The sequence below is a fragment of the Zingiber officinale genome, chromosome 4A (genome assembly GCF_018446385.1).
Source record: "Zingiber officinale cultivar Zhangliang chromosome 4A, Zo_v1.1, whole genome shotgun sequence".
Lineage (NCBI taxonomy): Eukaryota > Viridiplantae > Streptophyta > Magnoliopsida > Zingiberales > Zingiberaceae > Zingiber > Zingiber officinale.
This window is the reverse complement of record NC_055992.1, coordinates 7,488,780-7,512,247: the sequence shown is the minus strand read 5'-3', so window position 1 is coordinate 7,512,247 and position 23,468 is coordinate 7,488,780. Positions and strand designations below refer to the sequence as shown.

Below are 23,468 nucleotides of genomic sequence, written 5' to 3'. Positions count from 1 at the left end.
TATATTCCCTTTCTAACTACTCCAACACCTTTATTTTTTAACGAACTATCTTCAAAAATACTCACTCCATTTTTTGTTTTACTCTTTCCCGTGTACCATAATTTAATACTCGAGTTCTATATTATTTTTACCTTCTCGCCTATCCATTTAGTCTCTTGTACACACAAAAGACTAATTCTTCTCCTAATTATCGTATCTACTATCTCCATTGCTTTACTAGTGAGGGTTCCTATGTTCCATGTTCCAAATCTTAAACTATTAGTCTTTCTATAATATTTGTCTTTCCTATGTTTGCCAATCCGGAGTGGGTGTGAGTTTTGTTCATTCTTGTTGGACTCTTGTTTATTAAGAATGTAATCTTTTTATTTGGCTTAAGCTATCTTGTTTCCATGATGATTGGCATGCAAGTACACTTGAATAATTAGTCGAAATAATTTGAATTTATTTACCCGAAATTGTTTAATGATTATTATCATCCACATGAATATTGTGCAGAAGGATTCCACTATGGCTTGAAGATTTCTCAACATTTTAACAATTTTCCATTCAATTATGGGACATAACAATTTAACAAAGTACTACATCTGATCATCATGTCAAACATAGTGAATGCATTTTTATCTTTTTATAAACAGAAAGAAATGCCTATCAAATCATCTTCTTCAAATTTATCTAAATTTGCAATGTATGGTTTTTTTTTATTTATGAAATGTCATGTGTCATAACTTTTATGTTTAAGAATTGTCTTCATGGCATACACCTATTAAATAAAGACATTATCTTCTTCTCTTTCTATTGATGGATTACCTTTTAAATTTCTTGTTACAACATTGATTTATGGTATCCTTTATATTTTTCATATTTCAAGTTTAATACAATTGTATTTTAATTGAAGTTCTAGAATGATTCTTTGAATAAGGAATGATACCTCAAGCTTAAATTGATATCGGGATTGAATCAAATAGTCAAAGAATCCAAGTATCAATCATATTGGATTGGTAGGATAGATGAATCAAAATTGCTAGGAAAAAAGAAAAAAAAAAGGTTCAGATATAAGATTAATAGATGTTCTAAATCTTTAAAAGAATATTTTTATTATACATCATTACATATTCAATTATTAATGATGTAAATAATGTCATATTATATAAAGATTAATAAGCAATAAAAACAAGTACAACAACTAATACAATTATAGTTTAGATTACTAAATAACATTAAATTGTTAATATATATATATATATATATGAACAAGATACCCTGCACATCCGTGTGGGCACCTACTGCACACCCGTGTGGGCACCCACTCTGGACACCCCTGACATTGATAATGATCGAGGTGCCCAGAATTGATCCGAGTGCCCTGACCTATTAAGGTCGCCCATGGTGGTTGCCCATCGTGGGTGTGTAGGCTAACACCACTATATATATATATATATATATAAAGAAGGGCAGTCCGGTGCACGAAGCTTCCCCCATGCGAGGTCTCGGGGAAGGATCCATTATATGCAGCCTTACCCTGCTTTTTGCAAGAAGCTATTTCCAAGATTCAAACTCGTGACCTTTTGGTCACAAAGCGACAACTTTACCGTTGCGCTAAGGCTCCCCTTCATATAAAAATATTGTTATTCAAGATTTAATTTTATAGGGGTTCATCGAGACTCTAACTAGTTTTTAGTTGAAAGTTATTTTAGTTTTCATATTGTAGATTGTTGTTGATCAGTGGAGATTATTGTGCTCTCTTAATCCCTAATAACTTCTTTCAATTCACAATATCCTCGATCAATAATGAGCAAGGGAAAGATGAATAAAGCGTTGAGTCTAACGAGTGGCGTAAAAGTTAAACAAGTGATCCTTAATCTTATGGTGGATCTTGAACTGCGGGAACAATAAGCAATTTTAGAGGAAAATAAAAACTCACTCTTCTAACAGGATCAGTTCAGATTAAAGAGAAGGCTAGATTAGTCATGTTTTTCAAACTTATCTCACTTTGACCAAATGTTATCACAGCTAATCCATTTTCACTCTATATTTGATTAAAGTTCAATAGATTCTATCAATTTTCTAAGGTAATCTAACTAATTTCTAGCTACTTTTAATAAATTTTTATTTTTTTAAACCAAACTTCTCTTCAATCTTTGTGAAATTCTGATTTCTTAGACAACCATTGTTGATACCAATCCAACTCCACGATCAATAATTAGCATTGGCTGATTTTACCAACGATGGAAAAACCATAAGGAGCTCTATTTTCTTTTCTAAATTTTTCGATGATAAATGATGCACATATTTTCCTTGATTTCTTGAAAAAAAATTGGAGATTTTTTTTTATTTAATTTTCAAAATGTGGCAAAGTTACTATGTATAATTTTGAAACCCTACATGAAGGATCAATATACATACAGATATTCAAAGAGCATAAAGGACAATAGCAAGCACTAGCCCAGGTGCATCACAATTGCCAGTTCACTTTACACATCACTTGGACACTTCCTATAAAAACTGTGAAAAAGAAGGATGCATTTCCTTCTACTGAAAACTCATACTAGTCTTGGTATTATCATCTCATAAGTTTATCAAACCTAATAAACATAAATCGCCTCACCACTCCTTTCCATATTCTATCCTAACCTGCATATGAAATCACATTTTAACTCTCGTTGTTTAAAGTGATTCTTATCTCATTTTCTGAATTTTATTCTAAATTAGCCTTCATGCTCTACAACAAGAGAATTAATGAAGTAATGAAATCATGTAAATTAAATTAGAAGCAACATTACCACATAGTTAAAGAAACTTTTAAATCATCATGAGGTCAAGTTATGTGATAAAGGATAAAACAAATCAAATATGAACTTAACTAAATCTACAATCGAGGAAAAAAAAAATCAACAAATAACTAGCAAAGAGGGTCCTTATCTACTCACATCAGTTACGTTCCTATGTTTTTCAGTCCCTTCAACCTGCTTTGTTTTGTACTCTTCCTTAGCTTTCTGATTCATTGAAAAAATCTGGCGTCGAACATCTGATGTGATGACAAATCGATGCCTAGACTTTTCAATATCGACTCTCTGAGAGAGGGAATAACAAATCTCACGATAGATGATGGGAATCAAAAATAAAACCAAGCATGTCCATGATTAGACTTACCTGTTTTGACAGTCTTATCAGATAAGATATCAACCCCTTCAAATGCTCCTCGACGCACTGTCAAGTATTGGGTATTATAAGTAAATAGATCACCTCCAAGACAATGCAGATGATATAAACATGAATTACCATTGATAGACAACGCTCTACGTCACCACCAATAATCTTCAAACCACATTTCAACACTGCAAGAAGCACCACAGATTAGAAGTGCCGACCATTATCTTCCTAATATCTAAAAATGGTAAAAGAACATTAATTTCATCAGATAGAAAAAGTAATAACTGATATCTGATATCTTTTTTTGAAGGGGGGCCTTCTGCAATATTAACCTGTCTTCTTCTTCTTGTACAAATCTTCGAGTTGCTTCTGAAGCTCGGCTGTCTTCTTTTGGGCCCGATAACAGCTGCTCCTCCTCTTCCTATTGAATATTCAGAAATACTCTAAATATAAATTTGTAGAAAGCTGCTATTTTTCCATAAATTAAACAAAAGGACAGGTTCATACCCTTAAATTAACTCCACTAACAACAGTGACATCATTTAGCTGCTCAATGCTTTGATCAAGAGAAGTGCCAGCAGTTTTCTGCTTCTTGCTGATGGCATAATAATAGAATTTGCAACTTATAGTTCTAGACATGCTCTTTGAAAAGAGTATGGTTATGAGGTTAACCTGGACATCAGCGGAGATGAGCCTAGTGCATCCAAAGGTTTCTTCTGCCCAGCAGATGGTTTCTTTAATGGAGATTTTGTCGTTGATCCAGGCGGGGGTACAGTTGCAGAAGTCACCTGCTGCAAGTGAATCTACATTTACATTCATCAAAAATAATGCATGTTGAAAATAAAAATTGATTACGTTGAGAAAGTCAGAAAGTCGAAGAGTCGCCTGAGAATGTCCAAAAGCCAGGAAGTCCAAGAATCGCATGAGGAAGTCCAAGAGTCGTCCAGAAGTCTCTTATCCTTCTATAAATAGTGTAGTTGTATGAAAAGAAAATAATATACAGAGCGATTGCTCACCATCGTTTCCAACAAACTGGTATCAGAGCAAAGGAAGTCTTTAAGCTTCCAATATCCGTGTCTTACGAAGGACAACTATGATAGTTGGTCTATCCGAGTAAAGGCGATACTCGGTTCTCAAGGTGCATGGGAAATCGTCAGCGATGGGTTTGCCGAACCTGACGAGGATGCGGAGTTGACCTTGATTCAAAAGTTTGAGAAGAACAAAAAGAAGGACCAGCATGCTCTATCTATCATCCACCAGTGTTTGGACGATGCGGTTTTTGAGAAAGTAGCAAATGCCTCAACTTCAAAGGAGGCATGGGGAATTCTTGAAAAATCTCACAAAGGAGTTGATAAGGTAAAGAAGGTGCGGCTTCAGATTTTACTGGGAGAATTCGAAGCTCTTCGTCTGGAAGCGTCGGAGTCTATTTCACGCGGATCTTGTCCATCGTCAACCAGATAAAGAGAAACGGTGAAAGTATGGAAGACGTTTGCGTGATCGAGAAAATTTTACGTTCTCTACATCAGAGATTTGATCATGTTGTGGTTGCAATTGAGGAGAACAGAGATTTGGAGAATCTGTCCATTGATGAACTAAATGGATCGCTATGGGTGCACGAGGAGCGAATGAACAAGCACAAGAAAGAGCCATTGGAGCAAGTCTTACTAGTCAAGCATTCGTCTGCCGAAAGGGGAAGTGCAGTTTCACGAGGCCGCAGTCGCGGTCAAGGTCGCGGTTATTCTCATGATGGTAATCGAGGTCATGGCAGAAATCAAGAAGACGAGAGAGGAAACGATGAAAAGCCAGGAGGAAATCCAAGAGGTCGTGGTAGAGGAAGAGAAAGAGGACGAGGACGAGGACGAGGAAGTGACGGATACAAGTCACGTGTTGAGTGCTACAATTGTCACAAAATGGGTCACTATGCCCGTAACTGCTGGTACACCGAGGATGCAAAAGAATAAGTCAATCTAGTCGAGGAGAAAGAAGTGGAAGAGTCAACGTTGTTGTTAGCGCTCAACCAAGAATCTGTTGGAGGAGGAAGCCAATGGTATCTAGACAACGGTGCGAGTAACCACATGTGTGGCAACAAGTCAAAATTTGTTGAACTTGAGGAAAAGGCAACCGGGAATGTCATGTTTGGTGATGCTTCGAAAATCTAGATTGAAGGCAAAGGTACCATTTTGATTCGGTTGAAGGATGGTACTCACAGGTTTATTTCCGATGTGTATTATGTCCCTAGATTAAAGAGCAATATTTTGAGTTTGGGGCAACTCATGGAAAAGGGCTACCAGATTCTAATGAAGGATCGTAATCTTTGGCTACGAGACGGGAGAGCTAACCTAATTGCAAAGGTAACGATGTCAAAGAATAGGATGTTTTCGATTCCTATTCAAACCGAAGAGCCGAATTGCTTGCAAGTGTTTGTAAAGGATCCAGCGTGGTGTTGGCACATGAGGATGGGACATTTCAATTTCGGTGGCCTGAAAATGATGTTCGAAAAAAAGATGGTAAAGGGGTATGCACAACGACACAGAGTGGACTATGAGGAGGTATTTGCTCCAGTTGCTCGTTTAGAAACAATCAGATTTTTTTGTTTCATTTGCAGCACAAAGAAACTGGAAAATATTTCAATTAGACGTGAAGTCGGCGTTTCTTAACGGCTTCCTTAAGGAGGATGTTTTTGTGGAGCAACCAAAAGGCTATGTGGTAAAAGGACAAGAAGGAAAGGTATTGAAGTTGAAGAGGGCTTTGTACGGTCTCAAGCAAGCGCCTTGAGTATGGTATAGTCGGATTGATGCTTATTTTCGAGAGAAAGGATTTGCAAGATGTCCACATGAGTATGCGCTTTATGTGAAGATAGATAAAAATGGAGATTGTTTGTTCGTTTGCCTCTACGTGGACGATCTTATTTTTTCAGGAAATAATCCGAGTCTCTTTGAAGATTTCAAGAATGATATGGCTCGAGAATTTGAGATGACAGATATTGGCTTAATGTCATTTTACCTCGGATTAGAAGTGCGTCAATCGGATGATGGAATTTTTATTGGGCAACAAGCATATGTGAAGGAAGTTCTGGATAGATTTAACATGTCAAATAGCAAACCTGTGGCTACTCCTATGGAGGCTAGAGCTAAATTGAGCAAGGACGAAGAGGGAGAAAAGGTGGATCCCACACTGTTCAAAAGTCTTGTGGGATGCCTAAGGTATTTGACATGTACTCGGGCGGATATTCTTTTTAGTGTGGGGATAATTAGTCGATTCATGGAAGTGCCAACAACAATTCACATGAAGGTGGCAAAGAGGATTTTGAGATATTTGAAAGGTACTATTGATTTTGGACTGTTTTATTCGTCGTCCAAGGAATTCCAACTTATTGGATATTGTGACAGTGATTTTGCGGGAGATATAGATGATCGGAAAAGCACAACTGGATTTGTGTTTTTTATGGGGTCTAATGCAATCTCATGGAGTTCAAAGAAACAGACAATCGTCACACTATCTTCTTGTGAAGCTGAATATGTCACACTTACGACATGAGCTTGTCATGCAATCTGGCTAAGAAGAATGTTGAAGGAGATAGGCTTGTCGGAGAATGAAGCGACCACAATTTTTGTCGACAATAAGTCTGCTCAAGCTCTGGCGAGGAATCCTGTTTTTCATGATCGAAGTAAACACATCGATACGCGCTATCATTTCATCTGAGAGAGTATTACGAAAAAGGAGATCAAACTTGAATATGTGAAATCTGCTGATCAAGTTGCGGATATTTTTACAAAGCCTCTTGGAGTAGATGTTTTCAGCAAGATGAGGAGTATGCTCGGAGTCATGAAGAAAATCAATTTTAAGGGGGAGTGTTGAAAATAAAAATTGATTACGTTGAGAAAGTCAGAAAGTCGAAGAGTCGCCTGAGAATGTCCAAAACCCAGGAAGTCCAAGAATCGCATGAGGAAGTCCAAGAGTCGTCCAGAAGTCTCTTATCCTTCTATAAATAGTGTAGTTGTATGAAAAGAAAATAATATACAGAGCGATTGCTCACCATCGTTTCCAACAATGCATGCATTTTACAACAAAAGGTAAATTTTACAAGGCATTTTGTGGAAATATTGCAAAATGCAAACTATTGGGATGCATTTTGACAATAAGCAAAGTTGAGGGTGTGTTAAAAAAAAGGCCTTTGAGGGTAGAATAGAATTGCCACAACATAAAATGTCAAATGGTAAGCTACAGTCTTATATGAGCATGCTGTACTGCATTCAATATCCAGGGAGAACATGTAGTTAAAAATGCACTTTCATTGTAGCTTTATGCCAATGTAAAAACACCCATGCTTTGGTACTTGGGTGCGCAACAAGTACCAAGTTAAACGACACAAATGGTGAGTTGGTAGCACTAAGCAAAAAAGCTGGTTTGTTACTTATTCTATTAGGAACTGCACACTTTTTATTTCATCATATTCATGGATTTAATATCATGACTGAAAAACTAAATCTGCTCCGAAGAAAAGGGATGAATGTCCACCAAGAGAAAGGATAATCTATAAGCCTAATTCACTTTCAAGTTAGTTGGTTGAAGATGGAAAATAATCATTTCAGAACATTTTTGTAAGATGATTACTTTTCTCCTTTCTAAACTCTTTCAAGGCTATAAATTGTGACCATAAATAATCATTCTTTCAGAGCCTAAGGATTCCACTAAAGGTTCAATGGAAGGTGAGTCAAAGCATAATATCAAATTGGAATGTGCCATCAATGGACAATATGTAAATATTCTTGTACTACCCTTTGATGGTCCTTGCCTCCTAGGGACAAAAGATGTTAGCTTACATGAGTATAAGTTAGTAGCACTCTAATCTAGTTCAATACTCAGTATTTTTAGAATGTCACATGGTGCCTTCAAAAGTCCTATAATAACACCTGTTCCCATATGAGTTAATTGTTTGCAGTACAAAAGTTTTCTTGTTTAATGCTCTTGTTTTTAGCATGTCATGTGGTGCCTTCAAAAGGACTATAATAACACCAGTTCCCAAATGACTTAATTGTTGCAGTATAAATCTCAGAGACTCAAAATTAAACTTATTTTGCCTAAAGTATTTTTGAAATTATAACAATGAGACTCCAACCATTATTTTATCCAATAACCTTCATTTTTTAATTTATTATCATGAAGAGTTAATTATCATTTATATTCAAGTTGTCATCTTTTTTTCTCTTGGTTCTTAAAAGAACTGCATAGAAATGTTGAGTTTCAAACAAAATTTGGTATTTTCCACACAACTATGAATTTGCAATTGCTAACCTGTGTATTCTGATCTGCTTGGCTAGGTACTGAGCCTGAAACCTGATTTGTTATCACCATACTTGAACCAAATGCTGAATTCCCTTGGTTAAAATGTGATGTACCAAATGAAGTGGTCTCTGAAGATGAAAACTGAACCTTAGGAGGTTCAGATGATTGATCAACCACCTCTTGATTGACATAAGAAGTTGACTGTAATCCACTACTACTTTTTGCTGACATCTGCCAAGCAATTAGGTTAGGTAGGGAGGTTGAATGGTTTGCCAAGGAATCAGTTTGCGGTCTCTTGGCTTCACTATTAGAACTTTGTTGATATGCAGGCATTCTCATTGTATTCATGGGCTGAGTTGGTCTTATTAGCGTTGAAACAAGTCCCTGAGTATGTGAAACTGGTCTTGGATGCGACTCTAGATTGGCTCTGAAAGAAGTCGAGGAGTTCATAGATGGCCTAGGATAGGCATGGGTATTATAACTATTAGTGCTACCGGACACTGAAATAGATGATTGCAACTTCTGTTGCCTGTTAATTGATTGTGTTGAACCCATCAATCCATCCCTTTCAGAACTGGACATATTCATACTGTTAGAATAATTTTGCACAAGATGGGGGCCCTTCCCATTTGATCCAATCCCAACTTCTCGAGGACCTGTGTTAGGGTGCAAAGCAGGAACATGAGGTTGACCAGGAGAAGATGCAGGGACTATAACATTCTGAGATGGTAAGGAGTGGAGTGCTGGAAATGATTGAGCTCCAGATATCTGCTGTGTACCACCACGAGAAACTTGCTGAGAAGAAGCTTGAGCTGGTAATGAAAATAGATTTGTATTTGACTGTGTGTTCTGAGAAGCCTGCGCCTGAAGCTGCTGAGACAATCAACAGAAAGAAAGTTGCAAATAAAATAGACAAACCTTAAAAGGGAATAATCTGTACAGAAAGCTATTTCTCTACACAGTTTTTAACATTCATTAGCATCAAAGAATAAGAAAACTTTTAGGGATGTCTTTGATAGTTACCTGCATTTGTGCCTTTTGAGCAGCCTGTCTAAGCGTCTGATCACTAACTATATTCCTTATCACTCTCAAAAAGTCCTCTTTGCTGACTTCATTATTCTAGAAAATACATTGCAAGTTTAAGTATGTTTTTCAAAACTAATCAAATTGTATGAATCTGGTTCCAGCATGTAATTTATTACAGCATAACAAAAGATCATCTAAAAAGGTAGTCAAACAAAGATTTTAAGTATAAGAGGAAGTTTTGAAAAAGTTACACATAAAGGTAGTTTTAGTTGACATATTCCATGATCTATATTCTATACAACAGGGATTTGGAATTGCACAAATTTATGTGAAAAAGAGAAAAACAAAAGACTCAGACGCATTTGTTTGATAGAAGAAAAACATTTCCTTCCTTCCTGTTGGTTTTCTCCAAGTATTGTATCCTATCAATTGACCTGTTACATGATATGAACCTACATGCCACTCCCTCCAACCATAGTACAACTCAAACTTTTCCTCTTGCATTCCCAGCAAATCCCCAAGATGTTGGTCCTGCAACTCCTTTATTCAGCCAAATCATACACATCCTACAGCACTAGTTTTTGATGGTTTCTTTAGAATACAATAAATTAGAATAGCTTACAGAATTGTATACCCTGAGTTTGTTAAAAATCGAATGCAGCTGCATGGATCTGTCATTGTCAAGGTGAGGTTCTAAAATTTGAATCAGCATGTGGAAAGGTATGGACGAAGCAGTTTTAGTAGTTCTTAATGCCATGTTTGATTGACTAGAAGTGAGTGTTTGTCGGCTATTTGACTGCTGCATTATGTGTTGTTGCCTCTCAGAAGGCTGAGCAGCTGCATTTGCTATGTTAGGGGTTTGTTGACTGTTTGACTGCTGGACAATGTGCTGCTGCGGCTGCTTCTCAGAAAGCTGGGCAACATCCAACATTGTGTCTGCAATTGTATCCAAGACTGGTATATTACTTTGCTCAGGTCCCTTGTCCACAGGTTTAACTGAATTAGCTTCTGACTGTTGCTGACAGTTATTTGAATGCGTGATCTCTTGCTGAAAAGTCATCTGATCTTGTTTCGATAGATGATTGAGCTGCTCCACTCGAGGTTGAATAGAACTTCTCTGAACCAATTCTCCCCCAGACGAATGCTGCTCCAATGATTGTAAAGGTTGGTTTTGTTCATTTTGTCCAATCTGGTCATCTCCTACTTCACTGGGTGTTTTCCACTGTCTAATTACTTGTTCAGATGCTGAACTACTTGCTTGCATCAACACACCTGATGAAGACACAGCAATGGTAGAAGTTAAAAGATAAACAGGTAATATCTTCTATACAAACTTGAAAATTAGATTTTGTCATACACATTAGGTAGTATCTGCTGTATAAACTTGAAAATTAGATCTAGTGATACACATTCGAGAGGGACCATATCAAAACATTTTCCAAAAGAATTGACAAATCAGAGAAGCTACAATGATTCTATGGTGATGACATATTCTGGATGCACATGATGAACCAGCAAGCCATCCCAAACTAAGACATTGAATAAGAAGGTGCATAGCGTGAATTGCTGTGATGATTTTGAATTGAGAATTATATTAAATTGTGAAGCTTGACATAAAAAAATATAAAATATATTTAAAAGATTCTACACTGATCAAAATAATTTTAAAACCCCAACCATGGAAATTAAAATAATATTCCATTTGCTGGATACTTGGATTACCAAAAAAAATCCATTTGATAGAATAATAACATAGATGGAGTAAGTCTATGCTGATTCTTAATAAGAATATATAGGCTCATGTCGTAAATTGATAATATATAAATTATTATTTATTTCATATCCTAAATTGATAATATAATAAATTATTTTTATTTCACATAAGTAGCAATAGTATAGAATGAAGCTTTTGGTCATGTAGGCCAAGATTCCAGTATCCATGAAAAAAGATAAGAGACCTACTTGCATCAGGATCCAAGGGTGGAGCAACCACAGCCGGATCATCGCCAATATCACAGTTCAATGCTGCCAACAAGGCCTCAACATCAGCACCGGAGTGCATGCTCTCATCCTATAAATGCAATCATAAATTTCTCCCTTTTCATGACACACAGAAGACCTGACAAATTCCAGTTGCAAACTAAGCCTATTATCAACAGGACAAGAAACAATACCTCATCCTCTTCAAGAAGCTTCATGATCGTAGGACCCATGACAGGAAGGTTTGGCTGGTGACAGGCAGAAACTTTACAAAGCACAAGATGCTTAAAGGGAGGAGGCACAATTAGCGCATTAACTGATCCAATCTTTTTCTTCTTGAAAAGTAAGTTCAATGAGACAATATTAATTGAGAGGTAAAAATAAGCGTTTTTACTGGACTGAAGCTAGGACAGGTTGACGAGAAATCCAGAAGATAGCTTCTCAGTAACTATCAAATAGTACTATGAAAGCAACAAAATTAAATCTCAAATTCAGTTAAAGAATATGAACCAGATAATGCTACTTGCAATGATGCAATGTCCTGCAGGCTAGGCAGGGTGAATATGTTGCAAATGGATGTTTCCTTAATGATAATGAACACTATGGAAGGTGAGTTTTAGTAAATGGAATTTCTAGAGACAATGTTTAGCAACATAGGTGTTGGTCCCTTGGTGGCCGGCAAGAGGGGAGGGGTGAATTGTCCTGCAAAAATAAATTCAACCTTTTCTTGACTTATAGCTTAATTATGAATACTTGTAAATAACAATTAAGAGACAAATTAAAAAGACAGAGACACAAGGAGAATTACTTGATTTGCAATAAGAAGATTGCTAATCCAAGGAAAATGAAATGCACTTATGAAGATCTCCTCAGGCGGAGTAGCCTCTTACAACGTTAGCAGCTCACAATCAATAGTAGAACAGAGAGAAAGGAATTACAAGTTGCTGTTTGATCTACTGAAATCAGAGCTATAGTTATAGCACTGTTTCGGGCGCCTGGAAGGGTTCCGAGTATCTGGAGTGGGATAGAATTCTATCCCCAACGCGTCGGTCAACGTACACATCGTTGATAAAAGTTGAGTTCCGGGCGCCCAGAAGATCCGGGCCCTCTGCTCCGGTTCTGCTCGCCTCGATGCGGGTCTTCCGCTCCGGCTTCGCTCGCTTGGGTGATTTCGGCCATCCGGAATAGGGCTCACCCGAATCCAATTTCCGGCCTTCTCCTCGAGCAGCCTTCCTCCCCGGCTTCTCGTCCCTCGAACGTCGCGTATGTTCTTCTTGTCCACCGGTGTACTCTTCCGCGACACCTCGTCCCTCGGACACACTAAGCCCGTTGGCTCTATCCTGTGTCGTCCTTCTCGCTAGCCGCGTCTTCCGCTAGACTTCCTGTGCTCCTACGCTCCTGCACACTTAGACATAGGGATTAAACCAAACAGACCTAACCTAACTTGGTTGATCACATCAAAACAACCACGGGGTCCAACAATAGGAAGTAGGAGGACACTTTTATGCTAGAGTTAAGAGCTCTATAAGTACAGACTTGTGCCTGCCCAAGATATTTAGATATTTAATCATTGGCTATTATTATTTTAGAGCTAAAGATATGGAGTATAATATTTGTCATCAGCTAATAAGATATGAAACTTTTGCTTCTGAACTTGATACTAGAGAAGAAAAAATTCTGGTGTTACAAGCTTTCTCCCCTATTCCCAATTGAGGAAAGACTGCTACATGAGATAACACATTTGAAACCTACCACTTGTGTCCATGACTCCATCTATTGTTCGTTCTTCCTACACATTCTCCTCCCTCTCTCTTCCATCTCCTTTACCTTTTGAAACAGGCGTTAGTCTCGAGCAACAGATATAACTCCGCAATAGATCTACATTCCTAAACAGCAATAACCAAATGTGATCAAACCAAAAGGAGGCTACACCAAGCACAGCCATTAGAAGCATTCCTTCACCCACCTCAAGGTCATCATCCTCAAGACCACCTCCAACAACTTGGCCGTTATTGACACAGTCATGACTACTCATTTTGATGTCAACATGCCCCTCAAATTTAAGTGCACCCTAAGCAATTAAGACATTGAGGTCCACATTCTTGGCAAGGGATTCAACAATAAAGGAGATAAGACTCCCAATTCCTTAGCTACCACCCAATCTCCTCATTGTTGCCTCTTCACCAATCACAATTGTGGAAGAAGGTGAAGCCGATCGGCGATATCACTAAACTAGAAGCTCCGTGGGCCGGACCATTCAGAGTCATGGAGAAGCTTCGCTCGGGCGCCTACAACCTAGAAGATGAAGACGGACGGCAACTAAAATGTCCTTGGAGCGCAAACCACCTCTAGCCGTACCGAGCTGGATGAAAGGTGCGTCAATATAATTGAAGTGTACCTTTCGTTTTTCCTGTGCCCTCTGATTGTAGGATTGAAATGAAAAATGAAAGGTTACCCAAATTCTCGTCGAGCGACGACGTTAAACTCATGTCTCCATCGACAGTCGAGCGGCGACCTTAAACTCCAGTCTTCACCAAATCGTCGAGCAGCGACGTTAAACTCATGTCTCCATCGACGGTCGAGCGGTGACCTTAAACCCCGGTCTTCACCAAATCATCGAGCGGCGACGTTAAACTCATGTCTCCATCGACGGTCGAGCGGCGACCTTAAACCCCGGTCTTCACCAAATCGTCGAGTGACGACGTTAAACCCATGTCTCCATCGACGGTCGAGTGACGACCTTAAACCCCGATCTTCACCAAATCGTCAAGCGACGACGTTAAACTCATGTCTCCATCGACGGTCGAGCGACGACCTTAAACCCCGGTCTTCACCAAAACGTCGAGCGGCGACGTTAAACACATGTCTCCATCGACGGTCGAGCGACGACCTTAAACCCCGATCTTCACCAAATCGTCAAGCGGCGACGTTAAACTCACGTCTCCATCGACGGTCGAGCGACAACCTTAAATCCCGGTCTTCATCAAATCGTTGAGCGACAATGTTAAACCCATGTCTCCATCGACGGTCGAGCGGCGACCTTAAACTCCTGCCTTAGAAGATCGTCTAGCGGAGACATTAAAACCCAGAGTCGAGCGGCGACTATAAACCCCGAAGCTACAAGCCTAGCAAATATTTCAATAATGAAAGTACGATCATAACAGCCGATCGGAACTATATAGCAAAATACTTAGCAAACAGATGGCATATGAAGAAAAAGCGCAAAAGGATTTCATTGATAATTGGTCACTGCTAAACGGCAGGAGTACATTCAAACTTTACAAAAAACATTCTCTACCGACCCCTCGCTCACTCGATATATTCGAAGGCCTCGTCGGGAATGGACTCAAGGAGCTGGACGCGATTCACGTCTTTATCAGACAAGGCCTCGGAGACATGACTGTTCGCCTTCAGTTGACTGAGCGTCGCATCGATCGCTAGCTTAAACGATCGGACGATCCGATCGGTCGCCTTCTCCAGAAATTGGTCCAAGCGAAGGTATTGTTGCTTCAGGACCACGAAGCGACCCGGCTCGGCCTCCTGATAGACCGTCAGAGCAACACGGGAGGCCTCCAACTCCTCTTCGAGGCACTTCACTTGGTCTTTAAGTTCAGCCTCTTTAGCCGAGCGGCTCTCTCGCTCGGTAGTCAGCAGGCCCTCCGTGTTCTTCAGCTTCTCGGCCAACTGTCGAGCATCCTGGTTTTTCTGCTCCAGGTCGGCGATGACTCGTTGTTTCTTTTTGGAAGCCAGCTCGAGTTTATGATCGTAGGTCTTCAATTACGGCTCGATCTGGCCCATCTGTTCGGTCGACTTTTGCTGCTCCTCCGCAAGGAGCTGTTGGTCCTTCTTCAGGTCAGCCTGCAGATGGGCGACGGTTGGCCCCTGGGAGGAGGAGGCTTCTCCAGAAATTTTGAACTTCTTCAGCTCGTCCTCCACTTGTGCCAGCCGCTGGCACATGACAATATTCTCCACCCAGTACTACAAGCAAATATTAGTGCCGAGCGGAGGTAACTTATGAATTGATTGTTGAAAATACTAACCCCAGTGGACATCTCCAGATGGCTATCAGCAAGCACGTCCGGGGGTTTCATGGTCGTTCGTGCCCTCGCTTCCTCCTAGATGCGAGCGAGCCGGCCACGAAAATAGACTTGATGCTGGGGAGAGCTGGGCTGGTCGCCTGGCGCAAGAAAGTCCTCCATCGGCAGGCGAAGAGTGGCGGTGACGGATCATCGCCCGCTTGGCGCAGAGTGAGAAGAAGCGCTCGGTCCTGAAGTATGGGCAAGGGGGACTGGAAGGACAGCGGATCGTGTTATCTTCCGCCTAGCTGGTGGCAAGGAAGCGATCGGCTGCACGGCGAGCGACTCTGGTAACTCAGCCACGAACGGAGTCCGATCGGAAGAGGTAGTCTCCACTGTTGCAGGAGCAGCAGGAGACGGGGTGCCCCCCCCTGCAGAGACTTGGACGGCCGAGGTGGCGGAACGGGAAGGCGCGTCCGTTCGGCATCTCTTACGGGAGAGCGGTACTTCATCACCCAAGGACCCCAAACCCTCAGCAGGGATGACGGGTGGCGCTTCTCAGACCGATCCTGGGTCGGTCGCCCCTCATACGTTGGGCGTCCGCTCAGCGGTCCCGTCGCCCGCAGTTGTTGTTTCCCCAACTGTGCCCTCCTGTGAGCCGACAGGGTCAGGTCGAGCCGTTCTATCTCCTTGGCCGCGGCTGCTTCAATCTCGGCCTGCTTGGCCTTCATAATGCCGGCTGCTCGAGCGCGCATCATGATGTCGGCTGCAAAAGAAAAACAAAATCAGTTAGACTCAAAGGAAGAAGGTTGAGAAATTCCATACCTAGGCTGCTTGGGAGCTTCGTTCGGATCGGACTTAGCCCGAACGCGTACATCACACTGGCAACATCTTGTGAATGTCGAACTTTAGGCCGGCCATCATATTAGCAGCGTGGAGGTAATCCGACCGGGTCTTGTATCTCTTCAGATCAGGTTGAGAAGGGAGCCCGACCTGCCACTTGGTCCGGAAGCAGGGCCACTCGGGGAGTCTCAGGAAGAAGAAGTACTCCTTCCAATGCTTGTTAGAGGTAGGCATTTTGTCGAAGAAGACTAGATCGATCCGAGATTGGAAAAGGTATGTGCCCAGCTCGGACTGCTTGGGATAGTAGAAGTAGTGGAAGACCTAAGGGGTCGGTGGAATGTTGTGCACTCGGAACAACACTACCACGCCGCACAGCAGGCGGAAAGAGTTAGGGACAAGCTGGGCGAGCGGGACGCGGAAGTAGTTACAGACCTCGGTTATGAAAGGGTGAATGGGAAACCAAAGACCGGCAACGAACTGATCTCGAAAGAAACAAACTGTGCCGATCGACGGGTAATTGGGCCGACCGGACGGGGAGGCTAAAATTATTTCGTGGTCAGAGGGGATGTCGTAGACGTTTATGAGACTTGCGGCGTCACCCACGTCGAACCAAGTCTCCATGGTAGTGTACCATAGACCGAGAGTAGGGTCGGACGACTGCGAGGAGCTCGCCATTGCTGGGAAATGAAAAGACAGAAGGTTCGACGGAGAAGATGATCGAGAAAAATCAGGCGGAAATGGGAAACAGGAAAGCTATGGAAACTACGCACAAACGGAGAGATTGGGAAAGGTCGAAAGGCTTACAAAGAGAAAGGCCGCTGAAGGAGGAAGCCGAGAGTCGCCGGAACGCTGGAAGCAAGCAAAATCGTCGGAGCAAACTGTCAAAGAGCAGAAAGAGAACGTAGAGGAAGAAATGACGACGCTAAGGCTTTATAAAGATGGGCGCGGCCGGCCGGAGTCTTCCGATCTAGGGCACGGGACTCGGAGCGCACATCCGACCGTTGAATTCGAACAATCAATCGTCACATCAGCAGCTGTCACCTCGGACGTGCGGCGCTTGCGCCGGCGACACGTAGCGTCCTCCCACAGGGCAGCATTTAATGGGCATGGGCGCGTGCTCGCCCTTAATGGAGGTGATTTGCACGTATTCCTAGGAGATTTGGGCAACGTCAGCATTGACCGACCGGCTCGTGCCCCTCCGGGGGCGATGAGGAAAAATCCAAGGGCAAGGGCTCAAAGCGCCGATCGCCCGAGAAAGACCATCCCTACACGAGTCGATCGGGATCCAACCGGCTCATTGGCTGGTCAGCCAATTGGTCACCAGACTGCTTGTCGAGTCAGTCAGACTTGCAACCTCCTTCGACTAGACTTGAGGGAGAGGCACGTGATCCGGTGGTAAGGTAGGGCCCGTCCGACAGGTGGTCAAAGTGGTCAACGTTAGGCGGGCGTCTGATCGAGCGAATTACCTTTCCGGTCAGCAGATAGAGTAGCCGGTCCAACACTTCGACAGCTCAGTCAGACACTGAGCTTCCGACGCTCATGAAGCTCAACCAGGGAGACACGAATTTCGAGCGGCCATCCCGTTCGGTCGAATAATGGACGCAGCCTCGACCCGGTAGATAAGACCCCCTCGCCCGCCGGGGGAAGCCAGCCAGCAGAGCATTGGCCGAGCGGACGCTCGGCCTGGTTGTTGCATCGCCCGGATGACAGACTAGCCGAGCGATTCTCTCGCTCGGTCTAATAACAAACAAAGGGAGTAGTTGACAATATCTTCCTAGGGATCAGTGTCATCGATAGACGGCATGGTCAGCGGCATGGTCAGGCAGAAAATCGTACGGTGGAAGCTTTCACTGTCACGTCAGGGATATGCTCGAGTTGTTAAGGTATAGTGTCAGGCATGCTTTTCTGACACGACCTTTCCAAGTATGCTTTGGGAAGCGTGCACGTCTCGGGAAGCGTGCGTGCGTCTCTTAGGAGCTCTATATAAGAAGCCCCAAAGCTTCATCGGAGGTAGGCTTTGATCACTGTAGCTACAGTTACGCTGCTCCTTTCTACTTCATTCTTCATTCGCTTGCCGGTGACTGACTTGAGCGTCGGAGGGCCATCGCCAGGGAACCCCTCCCTGGCTCGGCACTAACGACTCTGTGGTTGCAGGCTTAGCTCGTCGGAGGTCCACATCACCTTCAGTCGACATCCAGTTAACGTGAGCGCCATCTTCCCAGCGCCCGTCTACTCGCACTCGAACATGATCAACAATTATTGAAGCAATCGGGTCAAAGGATATTTGAGATGTGGTTCTATATAGGAAGCTAGAGTGACACTAATCTTTTCAAAAGCTTAAATAGCATAAATATCCTTGGCAAGATGGATGTCTATGGTGTCATGTCAATCTATTAATTCCCATCATCTAGCAAAACCTCACCAACATGGACGACGACAATTATCCTCATTGAATGCTACCCTTCACAATGACGAGGAATCACCTAAACCATGGTTTAAAATCTCTCACCAAGTCAAGTGGCATGATTGAAATGTATGGTTATGATAAATCCAAAACACAATACCACTCAACATAGGTGATCCGGCGGTAAAAATCCGGAACCCCATAAGGAGTCAACGCTGAGGGGAGGTCAAAGGGTCCAGTGGCTCGCCGGAAAAGGGCGAGCCGACCGGACTCAGAAGAAAGGGAAATCTGATAGTAAAAGGCACCCTGGTAGGGACCAGGGGTCCGACGCTCAAATAAAGCAGTGCGTAATGACCGAGCGGAAGGAGGTGCCGCCCGGACGGCGCAAAGAATCAAGGCCGTCCGGACGACGTTCATCGCCCGCCCGGCGGGCCGGGCACCCCAGTCAGACGGTGGGTAAAAGACGGGGACATCTTCTGACAGCCGTCAAGTCTGCCGTCCCATCAAAGAACATGCTCGGACTGTGGCAGCATGGTGTCAGGTAAGCTCTCTGACAAGTGCATACCGTGGTATGGGTTGCTGACACGTACGCACCTCGGTGGGCGTGCAACAGTTCCTTCTCCGTCCTATATAAAGAGGCTATTACTTCGCCAAAGGTACGCATAATACAAATTGGGCAGCCACTTTCTCCGCCACTTACCTGACTTGAGCGTCGGAGGACCGTCGCCGGGACACCCCTCCCGGCTCGGTTTTGTTGCAGGTTCGCCGGAGCACTCGAGGATCCAGCAGAGAGCGCCACGTGCCCAGCGTCCGCTGACTCTTGGTTCGGACAGGATCAATAGGTTATCTCTCTTGTGTTATTGCGTCGATCATGTCAATGAATATTTTGTCATGCCAATATTTGACACCTCTTGTCATACTACAATAAACATTAAGATGAATTAAATTAATGGTTATATTATTTATAGCTCATGACATACAATATAATGTTAAAACTCTAGCATAGCATTTTAGATGTGACACAAAGTCCAAACTTAGCTATATAGCTTTCTTCTTTTATTTTTCTTCTTTATCTTCTTCATCCTTCAACCTCCAATTTGTCACCAACACCATACATCGAAACACCGACATGGTAACAAAAGAATACTATTGCAGTCAAAGATGAAAACTTGACGCTGCTCAAGATTTTGAAGCTTGATTTAAACTACTCTGATCACACCCTTTCTATTTCGTCCTAGTGCTGGTATCGGCTAGGCTCTCTTCTAAAATGTTTTACCTTCTTGTCCATCTAGACACTTAGCACTGCCAGTGCAATAGAAGAATAGACATGTTCCTACATCCATCCCCTTCCTAAAAGGCATACCAAGCAACAATTATGGTCTCTCACTTTACGGGATCTTCACACTAGTCAATGTTGCATAGCTAATCATAATTCCTATGTAATTTTTTATTTGTTTTTAATCTTCAGTAGTTCTTATATGAACAAAGAAAAATCACAAAACTTATGAGTTCTCCTTTGTTGTAAAATTTGAGAAAATCAATTCATCAAAAAATGTTCTAAGAGAAGAATATTCCTAAAAAAAAGTTCAACAATACTTTAAAAATTTTGTTAGGAAAAACAAAGCAAATATTAAATTATTGATACTCAACAAATGTGCCATGAGAAAATAACAATTCATCTAATAGAATAAGTATAATAGTAATACCATTCTAAATGGGACTTATGATTCTATTGTTGCATATCATGGAGAAATCTGAAAACTCTGCTACTAAATTAGAACTAGAGCTATCACATAGTAGAAGAGAATTTTCAACTGAAAGAATTTTCTGAAAATGGTCACAAGTGAAATCATGGAAATATTTATTTCAATATATGTAAAATATATTATGCTCCACATTGCATATTTTTTTCTCCAGGGTATGATACAAAAACAAGTAACAAATTTTTGTTTGTCAACACAGCATATACAATTCAAGGGTCCTTACAATAAAATGCAAAAAGTAATTCAAATTTATTGATAAAAAATAAATAGTACAATGATCCTCTACAAGGGCCATATTTTGAAAAGCAGTATGATTGTTTCTTTGCTGATGGCCCCCAACAACTTATCACTCAATACAAGTGACCGGACAATCATTCAAGCACTCACCCTCATTCTAATAAACACTAATATCAATTATGGAGTAAAAGGAAGTTTGATCCTCTAATAAACACACATTAACTCCTCTAATAAACACACATTCAAAAAGGTAGATCCGCTACCTTAGCGGCCCCCCTAGTGCCGGCCCAATAAACAATAAACACACATTAACTCCTCTAATAAACACACATTCAAGAACACATGGGCGGACGTTTTTTTCCCTATTTTTTATTTTCAACTTAACTATCTCGGTTTCACCTCTACTTACTTCCCTTCAAATAGGACATCAAAGGGGAAAATAATAAAAGAGAAAAAAGAAACATGAAAGTTGAAATTTGTAAAAGGAAAAGATTTCCAATTTTGACATATTCAAGAGAATACCTACAATAATGAAGCGGGAAATTACTGCAATCTAAAGGCACCGATAACTCCAGTCAGCGCTTGGGGAACTTGAGAAGAGCCTCTACGAACTCAAGAAATTTATCGGATGCGTGCATCGATTAAGAGAAAGCGAGGAAACAGCGTCAGGAAACTGGGTTGCTGCAGCCCGATGGGAGAAGGTTGCTTCCTTGCGGGAACCTGGAGAAAAACTGCACAAGATCAGAGGAGGAGGGGAGGGCAAAGAGACGGATCACAGAAGGGGGCTGCAGCTGCCGGTTAGAAGAAGTTCGTGGATTGGAGACCTAGCGAGAGTTGGAACTGGAATGAGGAGTAGGGAGAGGACGAATCGGCGGGGCGAAATGACGGCGGGGAATCTCCGATCCTGGAATAAAACGGGGGTGGGTGCGGATGAAATTAGGTAAATGACCTAGGGCCGAAGCCGGGATTGAGAATGGTTTCGATCGCCGGTCGGGAAAGCCGACTACGTTCGCAGCCGGTTCCGGAGAGGAGGAAAGCAAGTAGCCTTATTTAATTTTATATTTTACAAGAAAAGGTGTTATTTTATAAAATTCTGCATGACGCCCCTATATTTTTCAGAAGAACCCTCGTACTTTTAGCTTATACTTTGCATTCGCGCATGGGCTCATCCTTCTCTTCGATAGTGGGCCCGATAACGGACCGGAGACTGCACCACGCCCTCTCTTTATCGTCATCTCCAATCCCCGATCCCGGAGTACGTGCATGCTCAAGGCTCTCATCGCATGCAGTCCCTTCTCCCAGCCGCCAGCCGCCAGCCGGAGCCCCCTTCAACGACCGGCCTTTCCCTTTGCCTTCCCCTCTTCCGACGCGCTCATCCGAGGAGGTGCTTGAGTTTAGAGAGGATTTTGTCATCTTCCACGGCTTTCTCCTGTGTCCTGAAGGATGTTTGATACCCTCTAGAGTCACATGGGTGAGGTGTTTGAGCATTTCGCATCCAACATCAGACACATAAGGCTCCAATGAGCCAGATTGATGTTGCATTGCAAGAAGGGGTAAACATTCTGAAGACAAAGGGCTTAACAGACTGTGCAAGATCCACCAACACAGATCAGAAATGCAAACACATAAGGCTCCTTGATGTACCAGTGTAAGCTATGAAGTTATATCGACCGGGAAAGATATCCGGTAGCTGGATCGTATGCAGGCCTTTTGTCGTCAAACTACTAATCTCACAAGAGGAATTAAGATGCTACAATCTCAATAATGTCTATTTACCATACTAATGAAGTAAAATTAGAGATGGGAGTTAGAAACATTTGTGTATTTGTTGCATCATTAATACGATCATGTTCATTAGATCAAAACAATATGACAACTCCATTATTCCTCCAATTTAATGGTTTTGAGGCAAATTAATCTCTCTTTAGTTTAACAAAAACACTTGGTAAAAAATAAGGTTATAATCAATGCATAAATTATCCATAAGAAGCTAAGGTGGGTCGAGAGTCAAGTTGATGTGACGATCAATCAAAATGAGGTGGTAGTCAAAGTCAGGATGTACGTATCCAGACAAACCACCTCTCAGAAGCAGGGTGTCCCAGAATAAACTCGGGTGGTCCCAGAGTCAGCCGAGTATATGGGGCTTAGCTCTTCACTTCTCTTGTGCAAGTCTCTCAACATAAAGCCAGTCGGGCCTAGAGCCGGTCGGACATACGAGGCTTAGCTCCCTACTTCTCCTGTGCAAGTCTCTCAGCATATATCCCCCGGACCCCGAATCGGTCGGACCTCCAGACTCTAACAACCTGTCAAATAATATTCCATTACTGACATATATACACAATGGAGCCTTCCTATGCCTATAAGAAGGTTGTCGTACAACCTCCATTACCTGACATATTCTGAGACCTGACATTCTTTATCGCCTCATTAATGCGGAGGTTATGAGAGACAGTATAAAAAGGAGTCCTCTCCATTGGCTTGGTACGCTTACGTACATAGACTCACGCGTACACACGGCTACACATCCACATTTACTGTTTTACTATTCATCTTCTTCTCCATTTTTCGCTTGGTTACTTTTCTGACTTGAGCGTCGGAGTGCTTGCGTCAGGGATCCCCTCTCTAGTTCTCGCTGTAACGTTCCCATTGACTTTGTCTGTGGTGTACGTAAGTCCGCAAATTCTAGTTCTAGGTCCGCAACTCCCATCTCTAAGTCTTTCCTCTGTCAACATTCCTACCACCTCACTTAGCCAGCGTGTCATT

The 23,468-nt window shown here is 42.0% G+C and overlaps 1 protein-coding gene across 12 annotated transcripts in view; it reads right to left on the bottom strand.

Annotated features, from left to right (window-relative positions):
- Positions 1-21,743, bottom strand: part of LOC121969462 (transcription initiation factor TFIID subunit 4b-like) — a 28,200-nt gene extending 6,457 nt beyond the window's left edge. Inside the window, exons 1-13 of one of the 12 annotated variants that reach the window (XM_042519586.1) lie at positions 21,530-21,743; positions 21,228-21,425; positions 11,637-12,144; positions 11,425-11,533; positions 10,085-10,734; positions 9,460-9,555; positions 8,446-9,309; positions 3,823-3,938; positions 3,658-3,745; positions 3,436-3,571; positions 3,280-3,335; positions 3,151-3,207; positions 2,928-3,071 (exon numbers count right to left, since the gene is read on the bottom strand). In XM_042519586.1, the coding sequence (XP_042375520.1) occupies positions 2,928-3,071; positions 3,151-3,207; positions 3,280-3,335; positions 3,436-3,571; positions 3,658-3,745; positions 3,823-3,938; positions 8,446-9,309; positions 9,460-9,555; positions 10,085-10,734; positions 11,425-11,533; positions 11,637-11,675 (2,355 nt within the window). In that variant the 5' untranslated portion in view covers positions 11,676-12,144; positions 21,228-21,425; positions 21,530-21,743. Of the gene's footprint in view, positions 1-2,927; positions 3,072-3,150; positions 3,208-3,279; positions 3,336-3,435; positions 3,572-3,657; positions 3,746-3,822; positions 3,942-8,445; positions 9,310-9,459; positions 9,556-10,084; positions 10,735-11,424; positions 11,534-11,636; positions 12,145-21,227; positions 21,426-21,529 lie in introns of all 12 variants that reach the window. The other 11 variants (XM_042519582.1, XM_042519583.1, XM_042519576.1 and 8 more) reach the window with 11 other exon arrangements.
- Between the last annotated feature and the right edge of the window lie 1,725 nt (positions 21,744-23,468).